Raw genomic sequence first — 16,703 nt, 5'->3', positions numbered from 1 at the left:
ATGTCTCAAACAAAATGTGCATTTACTCAGTTCTTGTATTCAAACATTTATTTTTGAACCTTGACATTTCTAGCTTTGAATTACACGTCACATTTTGTTCAACATGGCAACAAAGGTTAAGTCTACATTTGTAAAAACATTTTTGTTCACATCATTACACCGCTTCTTTATTTCATTTTGTATCCCTGCTTCATTTCAAACACTGATATGATTATCAGAATATACAGATTCTCTTGCTCTCATCCACACTGTAGAGTCTAAACAACTGAATACGTTCCAGGAATCACCTTTAATACTGATAAGATGTCAGTTTCTTAGAAATAAGGTAAAATAAAGTTGACTTTTAGTCCACACTGTCGTAGCTGGAGTGGTGACTCAACTTGAAATATCACATAAAAATGTCACATTAAACCTTTTAAGATTTCAGGACTTAAGTCATCAACGTGAGCTCCAATTGTCTGCAGCTACATCAGGGATCAAGTGAGCGAGTTAAGAATACATAGTCAGCTGGAGCCACTGCAAAGAGAGCAAAAGAAAAACAAATATGAGCTCAAACAGTTTCATTTTGAAACTAAACAACACCTTAGGCTGTAATGCAATCAAAAACAACAAGACTGTTAAAATGTTTAAACAGTTTGTGTCATAATAGTGTAGATTCAATTTCATTGCGTTATTTGTAAGCTGCACTTTGTTGTGCTGTTGTGTTAAACTGCACCACATATATAGTGAACTTGTCTTTGTTGTCATTTGTCTTTTGTTCTGATTGAGAGACTTTTAAATGTTGCATTTAGCAGATGTTTTATCATCCAGGCTCCAAATAAGAATTGTCATTGGGAAAAGGAAACAAGACTTCCAGCATTAGTGTTTGTTTAAATGATTTAAAAATATGTATGTAAATAAATAAGATTTAAGTACCGTGTGATGCGATGACCAATAATGTGTACTACCTAATCTGACACTTTCATCTTAAATCAGCTGCCACAGCTGTCAAGATGCCATCGATACATGTAGGCATTGCACACCTGATTGCAATTTTCTCTTGCCGACGGTCTGATCATGTCATTTTCCAGAGATAAAACAGGATGTTTTCTCAAGATAACAAATTAATTAGCTTGAGCTTCTACATAAAAACTCAGGATATCATCTTGTAAAAAACACTGAAAATGGCTTACCTCCAGGACATTGAGTTTGATGATTCCATCACCATCTTTGTCAAAAGCATTGAAAGCCCCTGTAGAGACACAATAAATTTGTCTTCATTAATCCCTTTAGAAATCTTAAACTAATGGAGTTGGCTGAAGCTGCAGTCAGTGAGACCTATGAGTTACATGTGTCAATGCAAAGATTCATAAAAAGGGTTATATTCTGTATTCTTAACATTCTCAATAGAGACTATAATTAATGGATTAAGTAAATCACTATGCCGATGACTACATCTTTTACATTATCAAACACTTCAGTTCTGTCAGATCATTTTCAGTCGACGTATCTGCTGGTACTTACTGAACATGCCCTCTAGCCTCACAAAACAGCAGATGTAACTGTCAAAGTTGATGTTGAGGTGTTCGTCTGCGTAGCGCATGGCTATGATGTCATATAACTGGTTGTTGAGGTGAAACCCTTTGAGTGTAGGGAACAAAACACAGATCAGGTACATGGTCAAAAGTTCATATCACGTTACAGATTTCTTACAAGAGTTAGGACGAAGGTGGCAACAAAATTAGAAACTGAACTTTTACAATGTTATTATTATATTAAATCCTGTTGTGAACAGCCAAACACTATGTACTACCAGTGTTTTTAAATTTAAATTATTAGCTCTGAAAAATCCTAAAAATACCTAAGAATCTAAAAAGTAAAAATACATGGCAGTCAAGAACAACATCCTGTGAGTGTTTAAATCTCAAAAGGTATTTCTTCGATGCTGCTCACCTGCCTCATTAACTGCGTTCCTCATCTCAAAACTACTGATGGAGCAGGTTTTGTCCTTATCGTAACGTTTGAAGATCAGCTGAAAGCACATGAGGATATTGACAGTCAGATGAAAAAGATTCGTTGAACATGAGCAGAAGTTGAGGTTGGTAAAATGGTCCCACCTGCCACGCTTTGATCTTTCTCCACAAGTGTTTGAACTCCTGCAGGTTCAGCTTTCCTGTCCCATCAGTCTGAGAATGGTTCAGCCATGGAAAAAACACCAAAACCACCAAATCTTCCTTTTTTTTGTTTACCATTTCATGTTTGTTTTTTTTTTAACTATTGAATATGATAATGATCGTGTCATTAACGTTAATTCTTAAATATACTATTAACTAAATTCCAATTTACCAACATTTTTGCTGAAAATAAAAGGCATTACCTCCTCCGAGCCTTACCTCAGTGCTCTACAATAGCAGTACAGTCCATCCAAACTTTACAGTCAGGTGAACGCAGCATATACACTTTTTTATACATCTTTTGTCAGTAAAATGTTAATGTTAATGTTAATCTAACGTTACATCTGAATTTCCTTGCTGGGGATTGATAGAGGATTATCTCTTAACTCTCATCTTAAATAATAAGGGTTTTATCGATTCATCGTAGATAGAGACATAAGACATGAAAGCACCCCAAAAGTGAAGCCAAAATGCATTGATTGCCCCCTGGTGGCTGGCCACGGTATACGTCATAAATCCTGCCACCTCCATGATTGCAGATGGAACATGGACCAAACTAAAAACTCAGTAGGCAAGTGCGCTACATGTCAAATAGTTGTGTCATTACTGCACAGACTCTGGCTCCAAATTACAAGAGCAAGCACCAGAGCAAGATGGCATCACTGATATATGAGATATTTGGTTGCCAGCCTAAAGCATACAGGAAAAATGTTTTTTCCTGTTAGTACACAAAAACCACAGGATAGTTAGTCACCAACAGCCTGCTATTGTCACCTATACATACACTACTACACATGTTCCTTCCTATGCTTTACTGAACCAAAAGGATACATCCATCAGGGCAATCATGCTCCGACACGTCTCAAGGCTGAAACCCTCTGAATTTATTTCACTATCTGTGGAAACGGACAGCTTGGTATGAATGATCAGCATATGAAAAAGACTACAATAATGACCTTAAGGGAGATCTATTATGCTGATAGATATAAACCCAGAATACATTTATGAACCTAAAAATGAGCACAATGCATCTCCCTTAATCTCTACAGTGTACTCACGTTTGGCAAGGACATTCTTCATGACCCTCATGAGTTCGTTGGCACAGATCTGCATGTCCTGATAGAGGGAGCATGTATTTAATATAAGCTCGAGTACTTAACTCAGACTTCCACGCCTGTCCTGTGTTCTCCTCTTTATCTCTTTTAAACACCCTCTCCTCTCTGTTTACTCACCTCACCAGCAATCTGTTTGTAAATGGCTCTGAACTGTTTTTCCTCTTCAGTCTCCTCCTCAGGTTCAAGTAGTTTTTGCTGAGGGACACATATGGAAGAATCAAATTACAAAGATTCAGGAAAAATTAACCACTGAGTAGTTTTAATATATGAAAAATAAGTTTGTAGATCCACTCCATAGCAGAGAGCATTAACTACAGTGACACTGAGGATGAAAGGTTTGAAATTTGAGGGTTAAGTACATGTACTTGAATGATTCCATTTTCTGCCTTTATTCTTACCTTTATACTCCACAACATTTTAGAGGTCACCATTGTACTACTATATATCCACTAATATAATGTACAACTTTAGCTCCTACAGTAGTTACTTTGGAAATTCAGATTAATAATATCATGAAATAAATTATGGTTTGATATTAGAGGTTAAGATAAAAACGTAATTAATGTATTAATGCGATATGACAAACTTAATAGTGAAGCAGTTGATTACTGGTGTTCATCGGCAATGTGAAAATAAAAAGTATATCCATTTCTTCAGTTTGCTCCTGCTGCACAACAACTAAATTTAGTGATTAGCTCTGAATGCATTTCCTTATAGTACCAGAGGAGAGCAGCACATTAGAGAACAACATGAATGGCTTGGCCTGTATATACTGAGGCCTAACAGGAAAACAGGTGCAGCTCAGCCACTTGAGACCAGCTGGCTTCAGACTCGATTGTTTCATTCCCACCAATGTTATTTGACCTGGTCAAGATTGCATTTCAGAGCCGTCAGTCTCCAGAAATTATGATAGAGCCTCTGGATGCTACTTGCTGTGTGGCAGCAGTGTTGGTGTTTTGGCTCAACTATAACACTTTTGCTCTTTTTGATTACCTTTGGTTTCTTCTTCTTTTCTCCCAGAATGCCGTCATGCTCGAGTTCTTTGTTGGCTCGTGCTCTGTCTGACACAAATACAATAGGCTGGCATGTGGGTAATGGCAGTGGTTGGAAAGAGGAGAGAGGGGTTATAAGAGACAGAAAAGAGAGAGTTAATTCATAGTCACTCCACTTTAGTTATAATCTTTTCATGCGATTATGACACAGACTATAACTGCCAGCACTGACATAATGGAATGAAGCAGCGAGGAAGTTTGAGAGCAGGCTAACAATGCTATTGCCACTCTCAATCATTACCTTTTCTTTCTTTTTCTTGTCTTGCTGATGGCCAATAAGACAAGGAGGGACAGAAGGATGAAATGAGATGAAAAGGAGGAAAACACTCATTCTCTAGACTGTTAGTTACTCTTGTGGGAAAAATCAATGAGTGAACTCAGGATATGAATTAGGACAAGACAGAGAAATTTCAAGAGGTGGATGAAATATGCATGCTACACCACTGAGGTTTACAGTATATGTAAGTCAAACTGACTGTGCAGTGTTACAGACGTGATACTCTTGTCGGAGTAAGAAGCCTGATATTGTTTTCAATATTAGGGGGCCAACAGTATGGAGGATTGAACCTGGCAAAATCTAAATCTAATAAAAAATAAATTAATGGATCCTTACAGATGTAATGTGCTGTTAAATGCATCAAAAATGCACAAAAGTGTCAACTACAGCTCATTACACAGGAATTCAGGTGCCGGTGTTGTATGGGGGACTGAAACAACTAAACACGATATAAAATGAATAACTGCTTGATAAATAAAATAGATCAAAATCAATATTAAAAATAAATGCATGCATACATACGTGTTTTAAAATGTGACACAGACTGATATTTTTGTTAACATTTGTACTTAATCTGTTTATGTATTTAAATATTTATCTTTTGCCTTTTCATCTATTTGTTAACCAATTTATAAGTTTATTTAATTAAGCTTTTTAAAATGATTTTCATGAACATGATTCAATAAATAGGTACATAAATTAATAGACTAGAAATGTATACATAAAACAGTAAGATAAATTACATAAATAGGGGAATCTATACATTGGTAAATAAACACAGAGGCCAATTAAAATTTATGTCAGATTTTATAAACCAATTATACCTACATTTGTTTTAAATCTAATTTATTTATTCATCGAGCAATGATTTATTCATTTATCCATCTTTTGTTTTGTCAGTTTAAGTGCTCCATACAACAGCACCTGGATACCTGTGTCATGTTTGCCGTCTGACCTCTTTTTAAGCCCAGAGGTTTGTTCTGAGTCCTTTCACCACTGCGATATCAGTCAGAAATATCAACATATATTATGACCCCACTTCTTCACTTCTACATCACTTTACTCACCTGCGTTTGGTCAGAGCCGATCGTGTTCTCCACTTCTCTGTGAAGAGAGACAGACACATTAGGATCCCTGCTATTTATTGTTGGACTTTGATATATTTTGCACTTTAACGGTGAGCACTCCCCAAAAATAACGTCAGTTGCACCCCCAAATATGGCCTGCGACCCGGCGTGATCCTTACTCAGACGTGCTCTGCTTCTCAGAGAAGACCCTGAGAATGAACTCTCCCTCTTGATGAGGTTCAAAGGTCGTGGGGATGATGGCATACTCCCCTGGGGGCAGACGGAACCGCTCCGTGACCTCCCGCAGGTTAATGTAGGTCTTGCATTTAGCCTTGGAGGCTGTGTACAGGAAGAAGTCCTTCTGCAGATGCTGATTCTGTCCACACATCTATGATTAGAAAGAAATCAGAGAAAGTGTGGAAATAGTAATGTAAATAAAAAAAATAAGGAAAGCAGTTCAAAAATGTCAGGCACTAAGTGTGTTTGCTTTTGTACCACTCTTGTGTTTGTGGGATAAGTATGAAGCTACTGCCGGCAGCTGTTTAGCTTAGCTTAGCTTAACGCAAAAACTGGAAACAGATGCAAACAAAATAACAAAATTAGCCTACCAGGTCCTGTAAAGCTCTGTAACTAACATCTTTTATCTTATTGGTCAAATCTGTGGAAAAAAAGTGATGCATAAATGTATGATTATGTGCTGAACTACTTTTTGGCCGAGTGCAAGCACAGCAAGTTCTTAGACTGAGCCAGGCTGGCTGTTTCCCCCTGCTTCACATCTTTATGCTATGCTAAGCTAACTGGCTGTTGGTGTTAGCTTTATGTTCAGCATACAGATAAAAAAAGATTTTTCTAACTTTTTCTTTAATAATGCATCCTCTACATTTAGGGGTAAAAGTAGTGGACATGCTGGAGGTGCTGTAGTCGCTAAAGTACATCAGGTGTTGGAACCGATGTCAATTGACATACGTCTTGAACGTAAAGCATTTCGATGACATGGTTTGGCATTTGAGTCATTTATCGTGCCCCACAAAAATATTTGCTGAAATGTGACAATTTTCAGTTTTGTCACTGACATTTTCACTTTTCGTAATTTTTGTTTTCTTAACCAAAAGGTATTCTATCTAATGTTGTACTAAGAACATAGAGGTTTCCACCTCTACTACTACCACGTAATGTTAAATCAAACACAGACACACAAACAAACAGGGCTCCCTGCAGATACAGGTCAATGCTGTGAAAGCACTGACTGCATTTAATAACATTCTTCTCCAACATGGGCGTACCTCCTTCGGGACCTGCAGGCACAAAGAAGAAGTTGGGTTAAACTCCGGTAAGTGTACATCAGCCTATCCAGTGTCTTTGGAAATCTGAGTGATACGGGGTCATGTCCTCAGTACCTGGTAGATGGAAAATCCGATGGTGAGGAATCTGGCCCCTTGATGACGCTGCATCCTTCGACCTTTCTGCATCAGAGCCACGACGAGAGTGCAGGCCACGTTTCCGTCCTCTGGGTCGTCATCCTCTTCGTACAGCTTCAGCCGATACTGAGGGTTCGTCCAGAACGTTTCTGTCAAACACAAAAAGTAAAGACAGAAAAATACGATAAATATTGGCTCTTAGAGAGATAGAGCTGCAATAAAAGCTGGAAGTAGAAAACAGCAAGGGCCTGCCTGGGAAGTTCCTGCAGCCTCCAGCAGAGCTGCCTCTCACCCAGCGACCCTCGTTGACGGACACCGTCCAGCTGTGTCTCTCCTCACACTGCAGTGTGTCGGGGGTCAGGTTACACATCTCCAGCTTGGTGAAGTTCCTCTTAAAATCATCAAAAGACATCCTGGAGGGGAACATGAAAGAGGAAGCTTGTCCTCTGGTTTCTTCCATTTTACCCACACTTGAGAGGTCTTAAGAAAAAGTCTTTGTTGCATCTTATGGGAGGCAACTACAAAGTTAAATGAATATAGTAGTATTATGAGGATAAACATCAAGATTTGAGTCTGTTAGACTGACAACACGTCATGACAACATGACAAAGAAGTTTTGAGTTTCATCATTATATCTATAAAGTTGATTTTATCCCAGACTAAACTGCAGATGGACTACTACTCACCAGAACTCACTCGTTTCTATCGTCTGTTTCTTTAGGTTTTCCTTGTCTGCGATGGAAATGGTCGACCACTCCTTTGAACTGTGGAAAAAAAAATCAAAGGAATAATACAGAGTAAAGTAAAGACTGTCATAGTGCATCATCCGTCAGGCCTGTGTAATAATTTTTGAAATAATTCTCTGTTTTTGAGCATTAAGGCGACAATCAACGACAGTAAGAAGCTTCATGTAATATATAATTGTTTTTTTTTTATCTTACTTTGTGCTCCATGGTCCTTTCCACAGCACAAAACCCCAGGGATTGCGCAGGCGAATCAGGCGAACTTTGGTGTTCTTTGCAACTTCGTCACACTTGAAACCAAAACCAAGTTGTTAGCATTACTTGCCATTAGCAGGTCTTCCTTAAGTACGTGGGCATATTACTGTACCTCTGCCAGGCCGATGATGGAGTAGGCATGACCCCTCACCAGCCCCAGATCAGTTCGACTCTCCAGTTCACTGGCTGAAAAAACCTGAAAAGCAGATACAGCACACATCAAAGCAAATTTCAGGCTGGATTTTAAAGGTGATATGTTAAAAAGATGCAATTGGAAACAAAACAATCATTTTTAAAAGATGTTAACAACTGGTTAATGGAGTTAACAATCTAAAATGAATCATTAGCTGCGGTGCTATGCAAGAGAGCGAAAAAGTAGCTCCACCTCAGCCAAATGCGACATCGAAATTCTGCCTTCATATGAATGTGTGAGTAATAATAATAATCTAATGATATACTGTGTGATATTATGAGAGTCACAGGGGCCATTTTTCTGCATCAAGGTACCTAAAGTACATTTTCCTTATCATCTGTACATACCTGTACAGGACTTTTACATGTAATGTAGCATTTTAACAGTGTGGTTTCAGTAGTAGGTCTTTTATTTAAGTAAAAGTATATTAAAACTATTTCCATCTCTAGATAGAGGGACACAGGCTGAAAATAAACTTATCTATATAAATAAATGTGTTTTAATGAGGTTTATTGTTCAATTTTTTTACATGTCCACCACCTCCTCCTCCTTGCAGCTGATGATGAATTAGATTTGTGTTGCTGCACGGCTCATCTATGAACACCATAGTTTTTTTTTGTGTGTGTGGTTTTTCTGTCGTGTTCAGTCCCGGCGAAATTTTTCATCTCTGCACTTTGTGACTCCTCCCCCGTCTTTACTTCGCCCTTTTTCGCGACCCACTCACATCTATGGAGCAGCCCATCAGCGAGCCTCTCTGCAGCGCCTTCCTCATGATGTTGTAGAGGTCTTTGGGCGCCTCAGACAGCTCGAAGAACTCCGTAACGCCACCGGTGAAATCCTCCATGGCTTCCAAAGTGTTGCCCCCTTTCAGTGCCTCATAAGACCCATGCAACCTAAGAGAGAGGTCAATCATTCTGCTCAATGCACTGACATATGGTGTGTGACACGGATTGTACACTGTGTCTGCTGCCAGTTTGTGAAACATGAGGACAGGCGAGTTGTGTGCCGGGTTACTGTCGCTACACTGCAAAAGAACACATCATAATGAGACACTTGAATCTTAATGATTGTTTCAGCTGAAATAAGCCCAGATGTTATGCAAAACAGACAAGAGTTCATAAGTTTCAAGCATCCATCATCTTCTTTTTAGATCAAGTGGCACCATTTTGATGTCAGTGGGATGATTTTCCTTGTGTCTTCACTGACACTGATGAAAACCTGTGACTCTGCATCAAAAACACCTGAAATTCAGGTTTCATGTTCACCAGGCTTTCACTGCCTCCACACGAACTGAAGGCCCTGAACACAGCTGAATGAAATAACACCATGGAGGGCTTTGCAGTGGATATTAACAGACTGTACTTACTTTGCGTAAGCTTTTTCCAAAAGGGCGCTCCAGAACTCGTTATTCCTGAAAGATTTGGTGAATACCAGCTTGTTGTTGCAGGTGGGGATGCGGTCGTCCACAACCACATCGATCCATTCGCCATAACGCCAGAACTGTGTATCAGAAGAAAGAAGAGATTTAAAACTTGTGGTGATTAGACAGAGGATAATTTATCACTGAGTGAGGAAAAGCTCAGATTTTCGATTATCAGTTGATTCACATCTGTTAAGCAAAGTCTGTTAAAACATTTGAAAGAATGTAGAATGCCTGACCAATATTGGGTTACAAAGTCAGTTATTATTTGATATCAATATTTTAGAGTTTACAAAAAAGCTGATAGCAACATATGAGCTTATAGCAAAAGGATTAGTTGAAATTTTACATAATTTCAAAGGTTAAATGACAGTATAAGAAGCTACAATCAGCAGGTGCTTAGTTTATTTCAGCATTAAGACTCCAAATGGGGAGGAAGCTAGCTTGGCTCTGTCCTAGATTATGACCTAGATACACACTAAATGGGACATTTTATAGTAAAACAATAATCTTCAGAAAGCTCAGTGCTCTATTGTGGACAAACTATGTAAATGTAGATATTCTTTAAGTTTTCTGTAACTTACAGTTCTTCCGTCCTGCAATTTACTGTTAATATCCGAAATAACACACAAAAAAATCATGTCACTTTGTATTGTTAACACTATTTTTTCATTTAGTGTGGTGCTGTTCTCTCCCCTTTTCTACTGCCTTTAAATGTGTTTGCTTTTCCCCATTGTGTGTCTTGTATGCACAATTGCACGTTACCCAGATGGGGGATTAATAAAGTATTTGGTATTGTATCATATCGTATCACACTGTATGGAAGCGCATTGTATCCTATTGTATGGAAGTGTATTGTATTGTATTGTTTTGTATTTTATTGTATCTTATCGTATCGTATCGTATCGTATCGTATCGTATCGTATCGTATCGTATCGTATCGTATTGTATCGTATCTTTTCGTATCGTATAGCATTGTATCACATCATATGAAAGCATATTGTATCTACATTATAATTATAAATCATTAATATATTACACTTCTGCCATACATGCATCTATATCCTATACACTGGACATTTAAAAGCCACTACAACAAAATGCACGATATGTCAAATATCCATTTAAAAACCTGGAAATGGAAGATGCCGGCGTAGTTCTCGGTGAAGCTCTGATCAGGGGGAATCACTCTGTACAGCAGCTTCTCATTGACTGTCAGACAGGCGATGGCAGCCAGCAACCAGCAGTCACCTGTCAACAGCAGATTCATGAGCTATGAAAACACTTGATCCAAGCATACCGCTTCGTGAAGTGCTGCAGTTGTCACAGATTAAAACGACATTGCTGCAGGTGTCATCAGCAGCCCCCAGGTATATCAGTAGGGGTAAGGTTAATTCTCAGTTACTGCAGCTGCTCAACATATTCACAACTCTAGTTTCCATCCCACATGACTTGGCTGTACTTCACTTTCTTGATGTGTCTCCCAACAGGACTTCAGCTGCTTGTACAGAAGGTATAAGGAGCTGTCTTAAGCTGAGACATTTTAAGTTTTTCACTGTTAGAATCTTAATTTTCACAGCCTTTTGTGGAACACTGATCGAACTATGAAAGCTGCTGAATTAGTTGTTTCTTCTTAATCTTCCCTCATTGGTTAAGGAGGGTTTTAAGGGCCAAAACTAAGTATATAAATACAAAAACAATTGTGTAATTAAATGACAAAGAAAATAAATTATACGTATACATAAGTAATGCTTAATAAATATATAATTTTATATTTAAATGCATTTTATGTATTTGCATTTTACATACAAATATGTTTTTTATTTATTTATTTAGGCATTTAATTATACAGTTATTTATGTATCAAAGCCAGAAACTTTCTTTTCTATCACTCCCTTTTTCATTCTTTTTCTTGTTTAAACATTAAATTCAAGGACTTTTCAAGGACTTTCCAGGCCTAATTCCGTCCAAATTCAAGGAGACAACACTAGACTGAGAACTAATGAGAACTGGAACGCTTTACAAGAACCGATAACTAGTTATTTTAAAAAAATATCATTTTTCCTCAAATTTACAAATGTCTACTACCTATGGTAATGTTTCACCAGAAAAGGGGTCCTTGTATGCACCATAAGGGTTTGATATATAGCCTGGAGAATCAGAGAAAGTCAATAATCAGTTATTTCAGTTCCCCATTCCAGTTCCACGCCCCAACAGCAGCAATAGCAGTACCTTTGTACTTTTGAACCACTTGTTCGAAAGCAGAAACTGTTTAAATGTTACCCAATTCTCCCTGACAGATGTCTGTCCGGTTGGCTCCATCGATGATGAACTGGGGGTTTTCACAGATTTCCTGTCAGAGAGGAAAAGAGAGTTAGAGGGTGTGATTTGTGCACATGTTGCAAAATATCAACGCCAGAGCTGTCATCGTTTTTCTCACTGTGAAATGAAATCAAACGAAAGCTGCACTATTGTTATTTTTAGATGTATTTATCCAATCTCTTTCACAAGGACACAAACCTGTTTAGCTTTATTTCCAGTCTGAATTTTCCAGCAAGACAACATGTTCTCCTTGTTGTCAAAAGACATATCAGGTAATGTTGCTCCTTGGATAAAAATGCTACACGATCAACTGTTTGATTTAAAAACCTTCAGTCATTTCTTTTATCAACCAGACTCAGTTGAAAACAAGCTGTCCTAAATTTCATCTTTAATTTCATCGCGTTTGTGTGTTCTTTAACGACCGAGCACGTGAACATTGTGAACATATTTCTGAAATTCATTTCAGGGTTTTGTTTTGTTCACTTTTCAACTCAGCACCTGCACTTTTTTAGTCTTGACTGTGCATGTATACTCCTATTTGTTTATTTCATTTACATCATTTTGGTATTGGTCAACATCTAAAAACTCAATTTAATATCTGTTCTTACAAATCCACACCTGACATGATTCATAATATGAGGACATGACCCTGAAACGGAAAGCGGGTGGGAGAAATTCCCCTGGCTGAGTCGGACCTCCTTGGACCATGAAACCCCCTCTGCATTCGCTGCATATTTATGAGGAAGCAGCTGTTGGAGGTCTCCTGGTCACGACATGTTAGTCGTCTAAACAAGTGATAACGTTGTGTGAGCCTTCACCTCATAACTATGTATTTCTGTCAAGGTAGAGTTATGGACTGTGTCTCTGGTCCTACTGGAAATGACTAAATTATCGTCAATCTCTATCATATGTTCACACTCTTACTGAATGTTTTTACTGTCCGTTTTCTCAAAATGAATCTTTTCTCAGCCAGAAAGCTCCACTTTGGCTGCACTTAAAAAAAGTTTTGATCCCATCTATGTTTTGAAGGCTTTTACACAGTTAAGTTTGTGGCAAAAATGTATTTTATGGCTGTATTTTCTAAATTATGGAGTGATTAAAAAGCAATATTCAAAATTCCCTCTGTAAAACCTTTACCTCTGATGTGTCAACATCATTAACCAAGAATTTTGAACTTGGCTTGATGGAATGGCCAGACTTTGGTTCTGGAAATATGAGCACATTAGCCGATATGTGGTTAGATAATGTGTCATTTGCACATTTCAACGTGTAATTTCAGAAAACTACATTTAGCCTGTAGCATCTGCCAGTTTGACCTTTTGAAACCCGCCGGGATAAACAAGTCATGCACACTTATCAAACAGCATCTTCTTACACCTAAAATATCCAAAAGATGCAGTTTAGCAGGTTTTATAACAGGAAAGAGGGTCATAGAAGGAACGAAATAATCAGAAATCAAGTTTTGATTCAGGAGATTCACAGCAGCGACCGTGTTCCTCTCATCACACATCTAACCGTAATTGAGGTCGTACAAACGCTGCCTCATGTTCCGCATTTAGAGCGTGCTCTCCTGCTGAACCCTGGACGGGATTCATGTATCACTAATCTCAGCTGAAAAGCTGGAGATGCATTCATCATGAGTCATTAAGCAACGATCACGTTTCAGATTCATGTTATGTTGGATCATTTCTCTGTTCAGTCTATCACATGTGTTCACCTGAATTAGAACAAAAACACATCGATAGATTTAAACCTGATTTAGGCTTATATTAGTGCTAAAATGACTTAATATTGTGGGAATTCATCTGTCCTTGCCAGTCACATAAACCTGAGAGAAGTTAACTGTCTAAGCAGACTGGGCAGGGAATGAAAGTAACTCATTACTTTTACTCAAGTTCTGCAATCAAGTGCAATTTGAAGCACTTGCACTTCACATAAGTATTTTCTATCTAATGCTGCTTAAAAAAACCTCTTTTGATTGTTCATCCTTCAGGAAAAAGGCATTAATTTGCTTTAATGACTAGAATTTAACAAGCGGATTGATGGGCCTGCCACTCACTCCCATGTCTTTGAGGTAAATATAAAACCACAGCCAGTTAGCTTAGCATAAAGACTGTAAATAACACCTCAACATGTTATGGTGAGCAACACATGTGGAACAGCAGTTCACATATAGGCAGAGATTTACCTCTCAGCCAGTCGTTTCCCAGTTAAAATCTACTCTTTGTCTTCTCGACAGAACGTGCACTGTATCTCAGTGCATGATGGTATCTAACTCTTGGTTAGTGACCTGTGATTGAGCAACATTTTACACAATGCATTGCGGGATACATTGAGGCACCTACTTATTCAGGGTATTATAAATATCAAGATACATTCGAACTGTGCGACAAAATGTCACTGTATATATCCCCGGGGGGGGGATACGAAATGATTCATCTCCCTGAAGAAATGTACTGTTTCAGTGCGCTGATCAATTTGGACGATAAAATTTGCTGCTAAACTGTAAAACATCCTTGTGACAGCTGTTCAATATCAACATCAGGGACCATTGCAACAAAAACATGTCAGCCAATACACTGATATTGCCATCTTGGATGTCAGGCCCAAGGATTTAGTATTGAGCTGCACTTGTGTTAAATAGCTCCACCTTGAGAAAAAAACATTTGATAGAAAAAAGCTGCTTATGCACTGATAATAGTAATAATGATCTGATGATGTACAAACTATAATGTAGTCTCACATATAATAATATAACAGGCTGATATTGATCATTTTGAATTGACAGAGCTCTCTGATTTTTGCTGGTAACACTGTAACAGGGCACTTTCACTTGGCTGGCAGGTTTGGGGTTTGATCATCCTGTCCGCTTTTCTGTCTGTTAGTGTCTGTATGTAAATATTGGCACTTCGAGGCAACAATGCAGGACGAAACTAAATATTTTTCGCCAGATTCAGGGCTAAGTCAGAACAGTTTGTGTTGGAGGGCCTCCTGTGTGAGAGTCAGCTGCCTGTGATTGTAGAAGGTGACAACGCGGAGCTATGCATCCGTGACCATGTGGCCACCCGACCTCAATGTGTTGCGGAGGAAGTGAGGAGAAACACTTTGGAGAAGGGTTCACTTTTGCGTGGCACGCGGCTGGCACTCACCGAGGGACGCTTCCACTCGATCTTCATGGCAGACTTGTGACTGTAGAAGAGCGAGGAGTCGTTTGCGGGGAACAGAGGGTCTTCGAACACCACCTTCTTCTTCACATATTTGTCTCGCAGCTCCAAAAAAGTCTTGAGGCGCTTGGCATCCTTGACGGCCTCGTTTCTGCTCAGAATCGCAGAGTAGATGGAGTTAGTCCCAGCAGGAGGGTATTCAGCTTTGTCATCAGGCCCAGCTGATGCTTGAGTCTCATAAAGCACCTTCACCTTTGTGTCTTCAACGAGAGGAATTTTACCTTTATACGTCTCGTCCCCCATTTTTTTTTTTTTATCAGTGAACACTTCAGCCTTTAGTGTTCCTGTTTCAAAGTCAGTTTATAAAGTGCACAGAGAAAAGAAGAAACCCAGGAGTCGTGTGGAAACAGAGCTTCAGCTTGCAAAACAGCCAGAAGAAACTTCCTGTGTCCTCGGTAATCACTTTTAGTTCCTTTATTTGGCTGGAAGTTCTGTCACTGCTGCATAAGCGGTCACACCAACCAACAGCCTCTGACACCAGCACTCGCTCACAGTTGTGTCCCTGGAGCTGGATGGACCTAAATATAGGCCTAGGAGGGGAGGAGGCTTCTCGAAGAGAGACACCGGCCAGGTCACAAGATTTTCAGATCACAGTGTGCCTATCAGGGAGATTCTCCAAAATCTGTACATGTAAGATAATATATGAGGAAGCACTTTTTGGAAAGTTTGATCAAAAGCAGGTCATAAACCCAGCGTGCACTAGCCTTTAAATGTGACCGAGGGGATAAAAAGTGTACAGTTAGCGCTTATAATTAACAACAAGCCCATATATCCGCTGAAAATGTATCATTATATTATCTTAATTCATCTTATTTTAATACACCATGTGAGTTACTGGATTATAATGACTCAAGACTTCGGTTCTACATCTGTAATATCCAGTTGACACCTAGTGGTGAAACAAACGCCTTGACATTTGCTTCCTCTCAAGCTGGTCAGACTGAACAGACCGGTCACCGTCGCTCGGTGCTCAGTTGGCCTGATACTCTGTCAGTCTCTGCCCTTATCAAATAAGACCAGGAGGGGCTGCTGGGCGCAGGGTTGCCAGGTTTGCGGAAAATCTGCATTGTTGTATGAGTATCAGCAAGGACGATTGGACCTCTTAAGAATTGTGCGGTTAGACTGAAAGTCTGTTGTGTCGCATGGTAAAACTGATGGTAAGTGAAAACTATGAAATGCTTGTTCTTTTTTTAATTTTTATTTATTAAGACAATAAGTTGATTTGACTTCTCAGATCAGAATACTGACACAAAGCTGAATCTCTTTCACAATTTTCACCTGAAACCAGGAATATTTCTAATTTTGACATTCTGAATATTTAACTTTTTTTTCACTTTGGCTTCTGTTATACTTTTCAAGCCATTTTCAAGACACTGAACACAGAACTGCATTCATGATCATCTAGTGAATTTTTCCATCTCAGTCTTAGGTAATGAGCTGCAGAGAAATGTGTTCAGACTCTGC

The 16,703-nt window shown here is 38.8% G+C and overlaps 1 protein-coding gene across 3 annotated transcripts; it reads right to left on the bottom strand.

Moving 5' to 3' along the window:
• Window positions 1-33: 33 nt before the first annotated feature.
• On the bottom strand, window positions 34-15,933 carry capn3b (calpain 3b). 3 transcript variants are annotated; one of them, XM_037086541.1, is made up of 23 exons: window positions 15,165-15,885; window positions 11,977-12,046; window positions 10,826-10,944; window positions 9,640-9,773; window positions 8,998-9,166; window positions 8,193-8,276; window positions 8,024-8,115; window positions 7,769-7,846; window positions 7,335-7,495; window positions 7,062-7,231; window positions 6,948-6,959; window positions 5,844-6,052; window positions 5,665-5,701; window positions 4,562-4,585; window positions 4,262-4,348; window positions 3,386-3,463; window positions 3,212-3,269; window positions 2,985-3,049; window positions 2,097-2,165; window positions 1,933-2,011; window positions 1,504-1,620; window positions 1,173-1,231; window positions 34-516 (listed from the first exon to the last, which is right to left on the bottom strand). In XM_037086541.1, the coding sequence occupies exons 1-23, from the start codon at window positions 15,480-15,482 to the stop codon at window positions 490-492; spliced, it is 2,316 nt and encodes a 771-aa protein (XP_036942436.1). In that variant the 5' UTR covers window positions 15,483-15,885; the 3' UTR covers window positions 34-489. The 3 variants fall into 3 exon arrangements, 2 of the variants coding, with proteins under 2 accessions (XP_036942436.1, XP_036942438.1); XM_037086543.1 differs by lacking the exon at window positions 4,562-4,585 and having other exon boundaries at window positions 15,165-15,881; XR_005072523.1 differs by lacking the exons at window positions 34-516; window positions 1,173-1,231; window positions 1,504-1,620 and having other exon boundaries at window positions 1,992-2,011; window positions 2,985-3,045; window positions 15,165-15,933.
• Between the last annotated feature and the right edge of the window lie 770 nt (window positions 15,934-16,703).

The sequence above is a fragment of the Acanthopagrus latus genome, chromosome 22 (assembly GCF_904848185.1).
Source record: "Acanthopagrus latus isolate v.2019 chromosome 22, fAcaLat1.1, whole genome shotgun sequence".
Taxonomy (NCBI): domain Eukaryota; kingdom Metazoa; phylum Chordata; class Actinopteri; order Spariformes; family Sparidae; genus Acanthopagrus; species Acanthopagrus latus.
The sequence above is the reverse complement of the archived record's forward strand: the minus strand, read 5'-3'. Positions and strand labels throughout refer to the sequence as shown.

Bases quoted from the DNA above. Each gene is read 5' to 3' on its own strand.
- capn3b (XM_037086541.1), bottom strand. From the start codon at position 15,482: ATGGGGGACGAGACGTATAAAGGTAAAATTCCTCTCGTTGAAGACACA. The intron at 3,270-3,385 runs GTGAGTAAACAG...TCCCTCTATCAG, and splicing joins ACAAACAGATTGCTGGTGAG to GACATGCAGATCTGTGCCAA. The intron at 2,166-2,984 runs GTATCCTTTTGG...AACCATTCTCAG, and splicing joins GCATGATTGCCCTGATGGAT to ACTGATGGGACAGGAAAGCT.